Source organism: Vanderwaltozyma polyspora, genomic scaffold (assembly GCF_000150035.1).
Source record: "Vanderwaltozyma polyspora DSM 70294 KpolScaffold478 genomic scaffold, whole genome shotgun sequence".
Lineage (NCBI taxonomy): Eukaryota > Fungi > Ascomycota > Saccharomycetes > Saccharomycetales > Saccharomycetaceae > Vanderwaltozyma > Vanderwaltozyma polyspora.
Window position 1 is genome coordinate 53,155 of NW_001834627.1, and position 16,521 is coordinate 69,675.

Consider the following 16,521-nt stretch of genomic DNA (forward strand, 5'->3'; position numbering starts at 1 on the left):
TTTGTCTTTCCTTCTTTGCTTCCTTGAAAAGGTGTTTATACTTCAACGTTTTCGACCAAGTTGGCTAGTTTTTCAACGCTTGCTAGATGTCTATTACCCAACGAATTTGATGAGTTCAATTTTTCCAAATATGCTCTAATTGCTACAACGATCAACTTCTTTTCATCACCGCCAGTGACACTGACCAATTTTTGAACGACATAGTTGGCGAATTGATCACGCATCATTAGAATCATTGGTGCATTATCCTCTAAATTAGCCGCATGTTCTAAATCACGAGGAATTATTTTAGAAGTAACTGCATTTCTTTGTTTTTCATTACCATGAAGAATAGTTTTTTCAACGACGTTAGATGCAAATTTATGTTTGGAAAATTCAACTACATTCTCTGAAACAATATCAACAATTTCTTGTTTAGCCTTTGCAATACTTGGTGACATATTTTCTTTCATTAAATCTTCATCTTTCTGTTGTAAAATGTGTTGTATAACGTAATTACCATATTGATCTTGAATTAAATATGGGATAAAATCATGCAATTCCTCTAAGATCCGGGTTTGATCATCTTTTGAACCAAATTCCAATAATCTTTGTATAACACGACATCCGTAAGCATGTGTAGATAAGTGATATATTTGGCCCTTTAATGAATCTAAAATAAATGGTAGCTTATCTATAGGGATTCTTTCTATTGCCTTCTGTATTACATGATTACCATTTTGATCTTTGATCATTGGTAAAACACAATCAGCTAATTCCAACACTAAATCAATTCTTTGCTGTAATTCAATGAACTCTAAAGCTCTTTGAATAACACGACATGCATACATTTGCATAGACAACTTTTGCATACGATTTCTAAATTGATCTACTAATATATTCTTTTGAGTTTCTGAACCGTATTCAAAAAACTTTTGAATTACATAGTTACCAAAAACATCATCAGATAATTCCAATATGTGATCTCTGATTTCATTAAATATAACTTCTCTTTCAGAAGGAGTTACTACAGCCAATTCCTGTTGAATAAAACGAGAACCATGTTGGTCCTTGCAAAATTCTAACACATAACCAAAAATATCCTTTAAAGTGTATTTCTTGTTGTTTGAATTGTTTCTAAATTCTTCTAATAATGGAGACCTATGGAATTGTTGGTTTGACAATTTAGAATTGTTATTATTATTGCTATTGTTATTATTGGAGTTTTTTGAATTCACAGAGCCAATCTTTTCTTGATGGACATATGATTGTTGGGAGGAGTTTGGTAATGTAGGAGGAGATAATGATTGTTTCTTTTGAGATTTAACGTTCAAATTACTTTGAGAATTTTTATTATCCAAATATGGATTAATTTGATGTTTACCCTTATTGGATGATGAATTATTTACATTATGGTTGTTATTGTTATTATTATTACTATTACCATTATTTTTCTTTTTATATGGATTTCTTTTATTCTTATTGGAATCATGTCTCTCCATTTCATTAACTGTATTCATATTTGGGTCAAAATACATTGGAATATTATTTGGCATATATGGAGGGTAATTACCTTCCATATAATAATATGGATTGTTTGGAGGTGGGGGTATTTGACCAGGCACCATCATAGGGTTTCCTACATTCATATTATTTTGAGGGTATGGGAACATATGGGTTTGATTATTGTTATTATTGTTATTACTATTATTACTGTTGTTAAAACCTGGTTTAAAAATGGGCATGTTTGAGATGTTCGATAAATTCCAAATATTTCTTCTGTTATTAAATTCATCATTCGGTTCGGAAAGGATATCTGTGTTTCTATCGTTTGAATTTGAGGAAGTTGAAGAAGAGCAGGTATTTGCAGTTACATCTGTAACTGAGGAATTGATTGAAGCTCTTCTAAAAGCCGTAGTTGTAGTAGGTACGCTCAAAGTCATTGAATTTTTATTTGCAAAATCTTGAATGTTTGTACTTGAATTGCTTGCTGAAAGGTTACTATTTTCTAGTTCCTTAGTACCTTCGATCAAAGATTTACCGAATTTTTCGAAGAAACCTTCATTTGCAGCAGATTGTTGATTGTTTGAATTTGAAAATAACAAAGGACCATTGATACTTGCTGAATAATGACCCAAGATATTCATTCTTGCATTGTTCCCACTCATGATTGGAGCGGTGCCTACTGACATTGGGGACTTTCTATTATTTGCTGAATTTAGTAGACTTTTTTGTAAAAAGGATAAATCGTTTGCATCCAACATGTTTGGGTTAGCATTTTGATCATCGTTAGCGATGCTACCACCACTGGTTGTGGTGGTCACACTTGATCTTCTGAAAGAACCAATTTGATGAGAAGAAGAGCCCAAACTGTTGTTGTTATTGTTATTGTTATTGTTGTTGTTAGCGTTGTTAGTGTTTCCAAAGCCAGGGTTTGACAATGCGCTTAACGACGAAACAATTGATGCCAGTTCGGAATCAATTTTGTTGTTATTGACACCATTATCATTTTGCAGAATGGGACTATTTCCTCTTGAAGGAGGAGCAAAATCTGAGTATGCCCAAGGATCAGTAACTGACATATTGCCACAAACAGACTCGATGGATCACTGGCAAAAAAACAGAAGAACTTCCTATTTGTTATATCTGTCTTGCTTAGCTTGCTTTCTTTGTTTTTAGTTTTATTTCCAAACGCAGACAAGAGAGACAGGCACAGTTCTGTTGTTGCTTGTTGCACAAATATAATCGGTATAACTATAGTTTTTGATTTCTGGAGAAGGAATCAATCCAGAGACAGAGACAGGGAGGAGGACAGAGAGCAGAGAGCAATTCTTTAAAAAAGAGTAGGCTGATTCTGTTCTGTGTTGTTTTATCTTGTTAAACTTAGTTTTGTTTTTAATTTAATGGACCAACCAAAGACGAAAAGTTACTTCTTAGTGGGGGAAAAAAAAAATCAAAGTAAAAAATCAACGTAAAAATCAAAATGTAAAGGTAAATGTAGATGTAGATGTAACTGTAAAACAAATTAACAATACTTTGTTCAGACAGATGTTATAAACAGAGTTGGATGTAAAGCAGCAGTAAAATCAAAATTAAGAATAACTTTTGAAATTAGATATGAAGAAGATGAAGATGCAGTTACTCGCACATAGACATACACATATACAAGTGTATATAAAGAAGTAAATATATATATATATGTGCAAAGAAAGATAAAAGAAATAGCTACCCAGTAACGAACAATCCTCCAACTGTTCAAATGCAAATTAAAATTAAGCTTTAAGTCAAACAATATTGGTAGTATATAATATATTATATTATATATTATATATTATATTATATTATATTATATTGTATATTATTATTACTATAGGTATGAATGGTTAATTTAAATGTTTAAATAGGAAAACGAGAGATGTTGTGAGTGCTTGTGCGTGTGCGTGTGTGTATTCGTTCGGTTTTTTTTGGTTTTTCAATTTTTTTGGTTAAATTTTTTTGCTTTTTACTTTTTTTTACTTTTTTTTTCTTTCTCTGGGTCATGTGGTACGGTGTTCGTGGGTGGTGACGCGTGTTTGTTGTTACCCTGATGTGTGGCACGTGATGTGATGACGTAATATTTGTGTGTGTGTGTGTTTTTTATCGTTTTCCTTTTTTTGGTCTAACCCACTGCCCTCGGCTCAGCTCCGCTCCCAGAGGTGAAAAACAAGAAATGACCGAAATTTTGACACATCTTCGAACTATATAAGAAAATATCCGATACTAAGCATTACAGTTACAGTTACAGTTTAGTTCAGGTGAGATTCAGGACCAACTCTAAGTTGAAGTTGAAGTTTAGACGTTGAAGTCGAAGTCGAAGTTTACAGACTACTGATCCACGTAACTTATAAAATCACACAATCGTTCCCCTGTGAGACAACTACCCATTTGCATCTGGTCACCACCTTTATATCTCAATACTGTTTGGTGGAACTGGAAAAAGGGTCCCAACTAACAACAACCCCATTAATCAAAGTACATGCTCGCTATATAGCATAAGGTATACTAGAACCTAACCCTTTTGCTTGTATTTTTTTGTCTGTGTGTGAAAAAATATATATACTAAAATCTAAAAGAACAAAACAAAACATACTCGTAATGGAAGCAATACTCGATCTCATCTATAAAGTCAGTTCTGGCATAATCCTCTTCTTCTCACTGATGTCCTTGTTCATCTGCTCCTTATGGCACATCTTCATAGTTAACCTATTCGGGAATGATCAGGCTTCAAGAGAAACAAAAAGTACTGACACTAAAATTAAGTCTCAACCAAATGAAAAATTCCAAAAACACAAGAGAACTGTCTCCACTACTCCTTTGCAAAATGAGGTCGACCAAGAAATAGATTTGGAATTGGATACTTTAAACAATATCGAATTCGATCATACCATCACAAACCCTAATGATGAAAAATTAAGAAAACAGAGATCGGAAAATATTGAAAACCCATTCCATGACGTCTTGGACCTAGAAGATACAAATCTAGTGCCCGATTTGAACTATTACTATAACCAATACGATATTGAAATTGAGAATTTTGAATTGACCACTGAAGATGGATTCGTCATCGAATTATGGCATATGAAGAATAGAAATGAAAATCTAAGTGTTAAAAGGAAACCTTTATTGTTATTGCATGGACTGCTACAGAGCTGTGGGTCTTTTGCTTCTTCTGGACGTAAAAGTTTAGCATATTTTTTCAATGAATCAGGTTATGACGTCTGGTTAGGTAATAATAGATGTGGATTTAACCCCAAATGGAGCACCGAGTCAAATAAAAGTGGAAGATCTAAGTGGAATTGGGATATAAATGATATGGTTAAATATGATCTAAAACTATTGGTCGAACAAGTTATAGAACGGACAGGATATCCCAAGATTACTTTAATAGCACACTCGCAAGGTACCACCCAAGGGTTTATGGGATTGGTAAATGGAAAGAAACTATATGAAAATGATGAGTTTTCGTTAAATGATAAACTAGAGACATTTGTAGCATTAGCCCCAGCGGTATACCCTGGTCCATTATTGCATGAAAAGATATTTGTGAAATTGATGGCAAAAGGTATCGATCATCCTATGATATTTGGTAATAGATCGTTCATGCCATTTATGATCACAATGCGTGATATATTAGTTGGATGGAGAATATTTTCATATTTATCATACATTATGTTTAACTATATGTTTGATTGGAATGATTATCTGTGGGATAAAAAATTGCGTGATAGACATTTTTTATTTTCACCAGTTAATATATCAGTTAATTTAATGAAATGGTGGTTGAGCAGTAAACAATTGAGTTTTAAACATGGGTATCATAAGATATTTCCTCAAGATAGACGATGGATAGAAGAGAAAGGACCTAGGATATTGTTGTTTGTACCACGCCAAGATAGGTTAGTCGACGGTAAGCAATTGATCAATCATTTCATTGAGCACGAGGATCATTCCAAGTACAAGATATGGTATATCGATGAGTATTCCCATTTGGATGTGTTATGGGCGCATGATGTGATTGAACGTATCGGCAAAGAGATATTGGAAGAGATAGGTCAATAAGTATGTATATATGTGTATGTGTTACGTGGATGTGTATATGTGTATATGTATGAGCGGTCTAAATGTAATTATATAGAGACATCTAAAATTTTTGAAACGTCTATAACTTTTGAATTTGCTAGATCTGTGAGCAATGGTAAAATACTTAACAATTCGTTATCGTGAGCATCTGAGAACCAAGAAGAGATTGGGATAGCATGGTTTGGGTGGAATAGATATGAAGTTGGTGAATTATCCAAGATGATGATATCGCTTAACGGTCTACCCAACTGGGCTAAGTTTTTGATGTAGTTGCCATTGTAGTTATAGCAAGCGTCTCTGAACAAACGGTGATGAACCAAATCGTTTGTAGAGTCTAGGATATCTAGTAAAGGGTTACCGTATTTTTCTACCGAGGCAGTGAAGATGACTACTTCGAAGAGTTTACTTGTGTATTGTAGGAAAGCGTCTACACCTGGTCTTTTAATGACGTAGACGTTTTGGAATTGGTCGTCGATGTCTACAGGCAAGACGAAATCTGCGGTTGAGACGTATTTAAACGATGAGTGGACTAGAGTTTCGTCCAAGTCCAGCACGAGACATTTTCTATTCTGTAGAGATTGTTGGATTGGTGGTAGGAGGGTGTTGCAACCAGGAGCGTGGAATTGATTTTTTTGTAGAGAAGAGTATGAAATGGTTGAGAAGTTGTCCTGGACACTATCGGCTGTACTTTGGTGATCTTGCAGTTCTTCATTTTTGGAATCTGTGATTGTGTTTGTAGTTGTGTTTGTTTCTTGAGTAAGAATAGTTTCCTGTTCCGGTGCCAAGACTTGGTTGATTGGGAGAGTACCATGGAGTTGGCATGAGTTTGAGGAAGAGGAAGAGGAAGAGGAAGAGGAAGAGGAAGAGGATGAGACTGTTGGTGAGAAGGTGTCAGAGACAACGGGTGGAACTACCGGGTGTGTAATTAGTTTAGAAGTGTTGATCTCTAATTTCTGTTCAACATCCAGCGAGTTGCCGTTATTGGAAAGGTGATTGTTGTTGGAGTGATTGGTATTGGTATTGGTATTGCGATTGTTCTGGTGAGAGTTGGCGGAAGATTGGGCACCACAGCAGAGGAATAGGATGTCAAAGAGGCCCATTTCCCGAGAGAGGTTGTGTATGTGAGTGTGAGTGTGAGTGTGAGTGTGAATGAGCTTGTGTATGTTTCAACCAACAATTGCTGGGTTGGACTGAGAGTTGCAGTGGATGTGACAGAAACATACGAATTGACTTGAAATCAATGCAACAACAGGAACAGAACAGAAGTGGAATCAGATGAAGTGAAGTGAAGCGAAGTGAAGTGAAATGCAATCAGTTCAAATCAGTTCAATATGATACGATACGATACGATACGACCGTCCCTTTTTCGCTTCTGTTGAGATGAAACCCAATTTGTTTTATATCCGTTGGGTTGGGATGGGATGGGATGAGAAGACGAAGAGGAAGGTGGAAACCTGGGCCGGAGAGCAGTTGAGAGATTCTGGCTGGACGGGGGGGGGAAGGGGGGACGGGTCTAGTAAGGAATGGGATGGGATGGGATAGGGATATACAAATCCAAAAATGTTTTGTTTTTTGGGTTTAAATCATAAATGCCTTGCGCTGATAAGGGACGGCCGTGGTGTAGAGGTCTTTGTCTTTGTCTCTATCTCTCTGTCTCTCTGTGTTGTGTGTTATGTGTTATGTGATATGGTTCGCAACACCCACGGGGATAACAGGTTCAACAATAATTGTGTTGGGAACGGAGCGAGTGTTGATTGCGCGATAAATGCACAAAAAATGGATGTGGATGCAGTGTGTAGATTCCATTCTCTTGTGTTTTAGTTTTTGTGTCTCTAAAAGTTCTGTCAATTCTTTTTGTTTTGTGTCTCTCTCTCTTGTCAAATGATAACAGCAAAGGCAACACTGCCCATTGTTTGTTTCCGGTCACGTTACTGCCTGCGTCTATTTTGTTCTTGTTCTTGTTCTTGTTGGGGATTACGTTTTTGGTTTTTGGTTTGCTGATTTTGCTTTTGCTTTTGATTTCGGTTTTTGGGTTTGGGTTTGGGTTTGGGTTTGGGCCTTTTCCTGTTTCTGGTTTGAGTATGAGTATGAGTATGAGTATCTGTGTGAGTATCAGTCGCAGTTGAGTTGAGTTGAGTTGGTTTGGTTTGGTTGGGCGGCTTGTCCCGTCTCGTCTCGTCTCGTCTCGCATCTACAATCTACATTCGCTCGCTTTCGCTTTCGCTCGCTCTCGCTCTCGCTGATTTGTTGGATTTCCGCTCGGTGGATTTCTTTAAACACACTAAACCAAACCAAACCAAACTGTTTAAAGCCTACCGCACACTACACCTTACTGCTATATCCTGTATTAAACACTCACTTGCAATCGCTCTTGCTATCTCATCTGCAATATCTTGAGACACCAATCTCTCTCTCTCTCTCTCTCTCTCGATCGACTCTTTGCACATTCTACAAAAGTCATCACATATATAAAGGATGACTGGTTCACTCAACATCCCAATTCTAAATCTCTTCTATCCCACTCTCCCTTCCCCTTCACACTTATTACTTACTTATTTAATTATCAACTGAATAACTAAATTAAATCACTCTAGCATATACTCCCCCCCCCATATCGCAATAATGTCGACTCTAACTCAAGTAGAGTCTCTAGACGTCTCGCAAGCTAACGTGCTCGCTCAAGGTTTGAATAAAAAAAATGAAAGAGTCGTAAACGGTTTCGGCTCTCTAATGGGAAGTAAAGAAATGGTAGACTTCAATAAACCTACCTCCTCCTCTTCTTCCTCTTCCCATTCACAACCCCAATCCCAATCCCAATCCCAAAAACATATCTCCGAACAACCTTGGACCTTCAACAACTGGCATAATCACATCAACTGGCTAAACATGGTCCTAGTCGTATTCATACCTACTCTAGGTTGGATCACCGCCTTCTCAGGTTTGGTCCCATTACATAGAAACACTCTACTCTTCGCTGCCGCTTACTACGTTTTGGGTGGTGTCTGTGTTACTGCCGGTTACCACAGATTGTGGTCTCACAGAGCCTACTCCGCAAGATGGCCACTAAGATTGTTCTTTGGTATATTCGGTTCCGCTTCTGTCCAAGGTTCAATCAAATGGTGGGGCCACTCTCACAGAATTCACCACAGATACACAGACACGCCAAGAGACCCTTACGACGCAAGACAAGGGCTATGGTACTCTCACATGGGTTGGATGTTGGTCAAACCAAACCCAAAATACAAGGCCAGAGCTGACATCCAAGATTTGAACGATGACTGGATCGTCAGATTCCAACACAGACACTATGTCACAATTATGATCATCACAGCTTTCGTCATCCCTTCTCTAGTCACCGGCTACTTCTTCAACGACTACCTAGGAGGTTTCCTATACGCAGGTATCCTAAGAGTATTCGCCATCCAACAAGCCACTTTCTGTATTAACTCAATGGCTCACTATATCGGTGCTCAACCTTTTGACGACAAAAGAACCCCAAGAGACAACTGGATGACCGCTATCGTCACCTTCGGTGAAGGTTACCATAACTTCCACCACGAATTCCCTTCGGATTATAGAAACGCAATCAAATGGTATCAATACGACCCTACTAAGATGTTCATCTACGCAAACTACATATTTGGCATGGCATTCGATTTGAAAAAATTCTCACAAAATGCAATCGAACAGGCTTTAATCCAACAACAACAAAAGAAAATCGACGCCAAGAGTGCTAAATTGAACTGGGGCCCTCGTCTAACTGATCTACCAGTCTGGTCAAAGGATCAATTCTTGGAAAATTTAAAGAGTGATCCAGAATTAGTCGTCATCTCCGGTGTTGTGCATAACGTTAAGAACTATATCAATGATCACCCAGGTGGTAAAACTTTAATCAAATCAGCTTTGGGTAAAGACGCCACCAGCGCTTTCAATGGTGGTGTTTACCGTCACTCAAACGCTGCTCAAAACGTCTTGGCTGACTTTAGAGTTGCTCTCTTGGACGATGGTAAAGAATCCGCTTTAAAATTAGCTGCAAAAAGAGGTGAACATTACTACGATGAAAAAAAATCATTGTGATTTGGAGTTAAATCAAGTTAACTAACTAACTATTATTATTATGTCTTTATAAATATTTTATCTGTCTCCATCGTGAGTCTCTCAGTGTTATTTTTTTTTTAATTTTATTTAGTTTAGTCTCTTTATATTTAAATATACTGGTTTAATAAAGGTACACGATAATTTAAACTGCGTGCTGTAACGACGAACAAAAAAAAATCAACAAATGTATATATATTTTGAAAAAGTATATATAAAGAAATGAGATGAGATAGCAAAAGAGGGAAAAGTCAACTGTTTCTGTGATTGTAAGTGAAGTTCACCAAGACAATAACATAGTTTGAGATGGACAGAGGAACAAAGTTACTTCTCAGACAGAGAGGAAGAGGTAAAAGACTAAGAAATTTATTATTTGATGTCCCCGTAATTATCAGAACTCCAGTAAGAGAAGTACAAGATGAATCATTTCAATTCAACGAACAACCCCGATTCGACGAACCACCAATAGATGAGGTACCAACATATGAGGCACCAATTGATGATGCGCCAATTGACGAAGCACCACATTATAATGAACCTCCTAATATCGAATACTCGCATGTATTAGATGATGACGAATACAATGAACAACCAAAAGTAGATAGCCCAAGAGGGTATCGTGATGATGTTTCAATTGCTCAACAAACTAAATATAACTTCAATGATATCCCACTACGACAGCTTTCATCTTCTATCACTTCAGTGACCACTATAGACGTGCTCATTTCATTATTCACCGATTTATTCGAATTGGATCTGATACCACAAGCGTTGAATGACTTCAATAGCAACACTGAGCAGATCGATAAACTTATGTCGAAATTAGATTTAAAAATTTTCACAATGGTAATGAAATCGATGCAAAATGATTTAAAAGATATTTTAGATATAAACGTTTCCAACAACGAATTGTGCTACCAATTAAGACAGATTGTCAACGCAAAGGAGGAGATGAATGAGAATTTAGTGACGATAAGGTCAAACCTAAGCAAGATCAAGAATGGACATGATTGGTACAGCTTGCAGAAAGAACATACCAAACTAAAGGAAAGAATACAATTGAATAATAAACTAAATCAATTAAATCAAAATTTATTAAATAATACAGAAATTGTTAAAAAAGATTTAAATATATCAAATACAAATCTATTATCAACAACGTTGGATCCCTATAATGGAACAATTGCGAAGATTGATAGAATAAATTCAATCCTACAAAAACAATTAATATCAAATGAAAACTATTAACACTAAAATAAAAAACAAATAAAAGTTATTTATCCATTCCAATGATGGCTATCCTTTTATTTTAATTTATTATTTTCAATTTCATTTGCATTTGCATCTGCATTTTCTTTTCATCTTCATGTTCAATTTTATCTTATTTTATTTTGTTCATTTACCAGTTTCTACAATCAATGCAGCAATCATTCTATACAAATAATAAAAGAACATCAACAGATAAAAGGCCAGCTTTAAGAAACTTTCCCTCTTACGTTTACCCAACGATCTGAAAATCTCAGTAGCGTCCAATAGCTGATTCTTCAACTGAATCTTATTGACGTTGTAAGCCAACAAGGGTAAATTAATCAAAAACACAAACCAATGGCCAGTCAGTAGAAAAATCAACGAGGTAACACCATGCAATAAAGCTTCCGGATTAACAAGTTTATTAATCCTAGAACATAATTCAATTGGATTTATATAATCTGCCTCTAAATCTGCATATAAGATAGTAAAATGTACTTGTGCAAATAAGTTAACACAATTTAATACTACGGCAAATATAAATATCCAAGCTCCACCCATTCTAAACTAATTATATAATTCTCTGGAGATATCAGTCCTATATAATAAATAACCAAAGAATGATAAAGATGAACTATATAATAAAGTCATCAATTAAATGGGAAACGTTACAATTATTCATCCTTCTTTTATAGTCGTCGTCAGTTCCAATTTATTGCCAACTTGTTCAAATTGGGATAACCTCTCAAGATCTACCGTCCATAATGATGCTGTGTTTCTATGTATCCAACTTTTAATGGTTTCGAACTGTACTGAACAATATATACATACATACACAATATATATACGCAATATATACATATAACCTATTATATTGACAAACCACATCTTAAAGAGCTCAGATCTATATTACAAATTTATTATCTCTTGATTTTTTATATACTTAAATTGCTTACTTGCTGCTAACTTTTTAAATATATTAAATTTTCAATTTGTTAAGAACGAACGCTATTAAAGTTTAAGTTACGACTAAGAAGAAACTGAAAAATAGATAGATATACATATAACAAGAACATTATAAAGAAGAATATTGACATTATTGTTTAAGCTTGGAAGTATCTGTTTTCTAGAAATTGTACTGTATTGGATTGTTTTGTTTTGTTGAAAAAGTTAAGGATAGAGATGCTTTCAATGAATTTTAAAAATTGCTGGAAATTGAATAATCTGAGAGGATTCAGTTCATCTTCATTGATCAACTCTTCTTTTAAAGTTAACATAACTCCAGTACAAAAGACAAAGTTGGATTTGACACAGGTTAACAATGAATTGGCTGAAAGTGAACAAAAGACTCAGATTGATGCCAAGTTTTCGAGGAGATTTAAGCTGTCTTCAACTTATGATCCATTCGATTTTTCATTGGCAAAATTACATCTAGATACAAAGTTTAAAACAAAATCAAACTCAAAAAATGATATCTTTGAAGTTTGTGGCATAAACCCATTGGATCTATACAGTAATCCCGAATATTTGTCTCATTTCTTATCTTCAACAGGTAGAATATTACATAGAGATGTTACTGGATTATCAGTTAAAAACCAACGTAGAATGAGCAAAGCTGTTAGAAGATGTCAAGCTATTGGTTTGTTGCCTAAGACCTGTAGAGATTCATCTTTTGTTTCTGCTAAGAGAGGAGGTGCTAGAGTTTAATGCAAAGCAACAATAATAGAAAAGAATATTCCATCATTTAGAAACTTAAATACAATATATATCATTCATTTCATGTAAATATTATACATATACGTATTCTAATATACATATATATTTGTATACATATAACCTGACATTACGTAACATAGTTTAACTTTACTCAAAAAAAACAAGAATCCTACGTTTAATTAAATCAATCCATTATTTTAATTCGTTCTCCGTAGGCCCTAATAGCTTAAGGTACACATCGGTACCCCAGCCATATAAACTCTGTATGTCTAATCTTCCTTCAAATAACTCCATATATGCTCTACATAATGGAAGTCCAAATCCCATACCGCATACATTGTTTATAACTTCTCCAGGAATCATGCATGCCTCTACACCATTATCTTTTTTACTCTCTTCAACGGTGCTGTAAGAGTAATCAAACATATTAGCTTCAACTTGTGGTGCTATACCACCACCAAAATCTCTAATTCTAATTTCTAGTTCATTATCGTAATCGTGACGGAAGATTGCAATTTCAATTGGTTTCTCTGCCAAGTCATTATCTGGAGTACTAGTTTCAATATGTGCTCTACTAGAATTTTTAATCACTTCTGTTAAAATATATTCCAAGTTTGTCGGTATACATGGGAATGTAATATCTTCACCTTGGACTATCTTTACAGGTACGATTCTGTCATAATTGACAAAGGTTAAATCGCCGACATATTCTGTCACTTGTTTAACTAATTCCGAGATTTTTAATTCCTTATGTAAGATACCAACCATTTTGAAATCTTTTAGATTCTCATTTTCGATCTTTTTGGTTTGATCCACTAATGCTAAATAATGGGTCGCTAATAACTTCATTGATATTCTGTCCCTTAAATGTTCATTTAAAAATTTAAACGTTTTCTCCTTGGGATAAAACTCAATAATTTCTTGTAATCCACGGGATAAAGTTTCTAAAGTATCCTGGTGATCATCTAAGAAACCACTTAATAATTTTACCATGTTTTCTTTATTATGTAGACCATACGGATATTCTATTGATAATAATGACTGTAAAGTCTTCAAATATAAAGAGTTGCTAATTTCGATATTAGGATTTAAAACAGCGATATATGGCAATTGTTGCAAAGCATTGAGCCTTCTACAAGTATAAGACAACAATAAATTAATTGTTTTTATACTTAACATAAAATTATCATTATCAGTTAATGGTGGCTTATATTCTGTTAATAACTGATAAGTCAGTTTGGGAATTGGTTTCTTTGCATAATCCTGAATCAAAAGTTCGATTTGCGATCGTATCTTATGGTGTTTCTTGAAATCTAAATCGTCTAAACTTTTACCACTTGAATTCGAACCTAAATTGCCCTTCATTAAATTTGAGTCATCATTATTCAAACTATTATTACCACTATAAAACCGTAGAAACTGCGATTGAAACTTAAATTCGAATTTTCTATTACAACAAGATTTCAGCAGTTGTCTATGAATTAAAAAATTTGACCTCATCGCCAATAACATGAATATTATCTCTCTCAATGGAAAACCTCTGTCTTCCTAACTAAATCAATTTGATACCTTCACGTTCCTTCTTCACCATCAATTGTCCCTAATTCCTAACTACAAAGATAATTTTTTAAAAAGTCTATAGTTATACAACTCGTAACAGAATGAACTAATTGGATTCATCTCAAATTATAAACTAATCAAACCAAACCTAATCAAATTCAGTTCAACCAAGTACCAAACTACTAATATTATACTAGACTCTTCCTTATTAATTTCGAATCGAGTCGAAATTGAAAAAAAAAATCGTTCTTGTATCAAATGATGTCATCATTATCAAGGAAAGCTTTAAAGTTTGATTTCGAGACCCGAAAGACGTTTAAATTTACAGGGATTGGGATATAAAATTGTTACGTTTCAATTATTGTATAGTATTGAAGTTTTTAATTTGATTCATGTTTTAGAGTTAATAAGGTGTGATTGATCACATCAATATAATTATAATTATTAATAGGGAGGAAAAAATGTCATTTGGTGCTTTTAGTGAATCTGTGGGTAAAAAATTTCAGGAGTTAACGACAAAGACTCAAGAATTGACTTCAACTATTCCAACCGTTGCTCAAAGCACACATCGTATGGTTAAGGAGAAATTGGGTCAAGTCGATGATATTTCTCCATTGCCACAAGAATATTTGGATTTAGAACTAAAGATTGATACTTATAAGAGTGTCTATGAACATTTTTTGAAGATCACTTCTATTTATGAAAGGGAATCTTATGATTACCCAAAAGAGTTTTCGGAATCTGTAAATGAATTTACTGATAGTATTGGTAATAAAATGTATGAATTTTCAAATGGAGTCAGTACTGAAGGTTCATCGGGTAAAACCCCAAGGACTTTAAATTATGCTGTAAGTAAAGTTTCCATGGGTGCAAGTGAACAATTCCAGAAATTGCACGATACCGATGATAAGAGAATTGCTAATCTTTTAACTAACGTCGGTAATGCTGAGGCTTCTATTGCTGAAGCCAGATTGCTACAGGACCATAGTATTCAAGCCAAATTTAACTTTCAATTGAGGGAAGAAATTGCCCAAAGTATCGAAAGAGCCTCAAAATACCGTAAGGAGGTCTATCATAAAAGATTAAAGTATGATATTGCAAGAGAAAAATATTCAAAACACGAAAAGAACGGTACAGTGAAAGTTGAATTGGAAATTTTAGAAGATGAATTTAATCATGCTACTAAGGATGCTATAATGGTAATGCAAGAAATTATTAGTAACAACAGATTTGAACAAAACTTAAAGGATTTTGCAGCTGCCAAGTTAGCTTACCATGAGAAATCAGTTGATGCTTTAAGAAACTTATTGGATAACGCGGAATTGGCATCAGAGAAGCCAGTCCCTGAAACACCAGCTACTAAAACTGAACAATCAAAAGATACACCGGTATCAACTAACAATAAAGTTGAATTAGAAGTAAATGATGATGAGGAAGAGGAAGACAATAAGGAAATTAAAGAAGAAAAACCTAAAGGAAGGAGACCACCTAAAGGGGAAGTTGATTTGAAATAATCAGTTATCTTTCTCTCACATATAATTTGATATTCGAAGAACTCTCCTTTTATTGTCTACAAGAAACTTCAAAGTAAGAGCGTGATTAGGATTGATTTCTATTTACTAGACCTTTTATATTATAATTCAATGTTTTTATATGAAACGAACAACAGTCACAATAGTGGACTGTAGACTCGTCAATTTGATTCACCGTCATTGAAGTAGTGCACTCTGAACTTGAACTCTTGTGAAAAAAAATTCAAAAAACAGGTCCTACCCGGATTCGAACCGGGGTTGTCCGGATCAAAACCGAAAGTGATGACCACTACACTATAGGACCAATAATAAGTTGTTTTTTTGAAAGGTTTATCTGATGATGCCAAGGAAGTTTTAAAAATAAAAATCCATTTAAAAAAACAACTCACTTTCTTGTTTTTATAATTCACGTTTTTCCTTCGGTTATCTGGTTAAAATATTTGAATGAAAAGATTCTTTTTTTTTCTATCTCACACTGTTCAGATGTAAAAGTATGTCAGAAATTATGAGATGACGTAAAGTCATACTCATTAATTCAATATTAATAAGGGTGAAGAATTATATGAAACATCATTATTAATAAGGGATAAAGAAATGTTTATAATACGAAAGTATTTGCTTCTGACGTGTCAATAATATCTAAACATTGTATATAAAGTCTGATAAGATCTTAATTGACACTTATCATATGTACTATATTCTCATGTGTATATTTTGTACTTTAATACACCGGATCAATATCAACTTATTAAAAATTGTCCTGCAAACAACT

At 34.5% G+C, this 16,521-nt stretch overlaps 9 protein-coding genes and 1 non-coding gene across 10 annotated transcripts; 5 read left to right on the plus strand and 5 right to left on the minus strand.

The window, feature by feature from the left end:
- Positions 1–35: 35 nt before the first annotated feature.
- On the minus strand, positions 36–2,561 carry PUF3 (mRNA-binding protein PUF3; the record flags this gene model as incomplete). Its single annotated transcript, XM_001643586.1, has 1 exon — positions 36–2,561. One exon carries the CDS (start codon positions 2,559–2,561, stop codon positions 36–38), a length of 2,526 nt encoding a protein of 841 aa, XP_001643636.1.
- A 1,552-nt stretch (positions 2,562–4,113) lies between these two features.
- On the plus strand, positions 4,114–5,577 carry Kpol_478p15 (uncharacterized protein; the record flags this gene model as incomplete). Its single annotated transcript, XM_001643587.1, has 1 exon — positions 4,114–5,577. One exon carries the CDS (start codon positions 4,114–4,116, stop codon positions 5,575–5,577), a length of 1,464 nt encoding a protein of 487 aa, XP_001643637.1.
- Positions 5,578–5,645: 68 nt separating this feature from the next.
- Positions 5,646–6,698, minus strand: Kpol_478p16 (HAD family hydrolase; the record flags this gene model as incomplete). Its single annotated transcript, XM_001643588.1, has 1 exon — positions 5,646–6,698. One exon carries the CDS (start codon positions 6,696–6,698, stop codon positions 5,646–5,648), a length of 1,053 nt encoding a protein of 350 aa, XP_001643638.1.
- Positions 6,699–8,220: 1,522 nt separating this feature from the next.
- OLE1 (stearoyl-CoA 9-desaturase) lies at positions 8,221–9,675 on the plus strand (the record flags this gene model as incomplete). The annotated part of the gene is made up of 1 exon (XM_001643589.1): positions 8,221–9,675. One exon carries the CDS (start codon positions 8,221–8,223, stop codon positions 9,673–9,675), a length of 1,455 nt encoding a protein of 484 aa, XP_001643639.1.
- A 324-nt stretch (positions 9,676–9,999) lies between these two features.
- Positions 10,000–10,941, plus strand: AME1 (Ame1p; the record flags this gene model as incomplete). Its single annotated transcript, XM_001643590.1, has 1 exon — positions 10,000–10,941. One exon carries the CDS (start codon positions 10,000–10,002, stop codon positions 10,939–10,941), a length of 942 nt encoding a protein of 313 aa, XP_001643640.1.
- A 147-nt stretch (positions 10,942–11,088) lies between these two features.
- ERV14 (cornichon family protein) lies at positions 11,089–11,502 on the minus strand (the record flags this gene model as incomplete). The annotated part of the gene is made up of 1 exon (XM_001643591.1): positions 11,089–11,502. One exon carries the CDS (start codon positions 11,500–11,502, stop codon positions 11,089–11,091), a length of 414 nt encoding a protein of 137 aa, XP_001643641.1.
- Positions 11,503–12,123: 621 nt separating this feature from the next.
- RSM18 (mitochondrial 37S ribosomal protein bS18m) lies at positions 12,124–12,648 on the plus strand (the record flags this gene model as incomplete). The annotated part of the gene is made up of 1 exon (XM_001643592.1): positions 12,124–12,648. The coding sequence occupies one exon, from the start codon at positions 12,124–12,126 to the stop codon at positions 12,646–12,648; it is 525 nt and encodes a 174-aa protein (XP_001643642.1).
- A 201-nt stretch (positions 12,649–12,849) lies between these two features.
- On the minus strand, positions 12,850–14,169 carry PKP1 (protein kinase PKP1; the record flags this gene model as incomplete). The annotated part of the gene is made up of 1 exon (XM_001643593.1): positions 12,850–14,169. One exon carries the CDS (start codon positions 14,167–14,169, stop codon positions 12,850–12,852), a length of 1,320 nt encoding a protein of 439 aa, XP_001643643.1.
- A 509-nt stretch (positions 14,170–14,678) lies between these two features.
- On the plus strand, positions 14,679–15,731 carry Kpol_478p22 (BAR domain-containing protein; the record flags this gene model as incomplete). Its single annotated transcript, XM_001643594.1, has 1 exon — positions 14,679–15,731. The coding sequence occupies one exon, from the start codon at positions 14,679–14,681 to the stop codon at positions 15,729–15,731; it is 1,053 nt and encodes a 350-aa protein (XP_001643644.1).
- Positions 15,732–15,981: 250 nt separating this feature from the next.
- Positions 15,982–16,053, minus strand: Kpol_478trna2. Its single transcript has one exon. It is a non-coding gene; the product is annotated as a tRNA-Gln (tRNA).
- Positions 16,054–16,521: the final 468 nt, after the last annotated feature.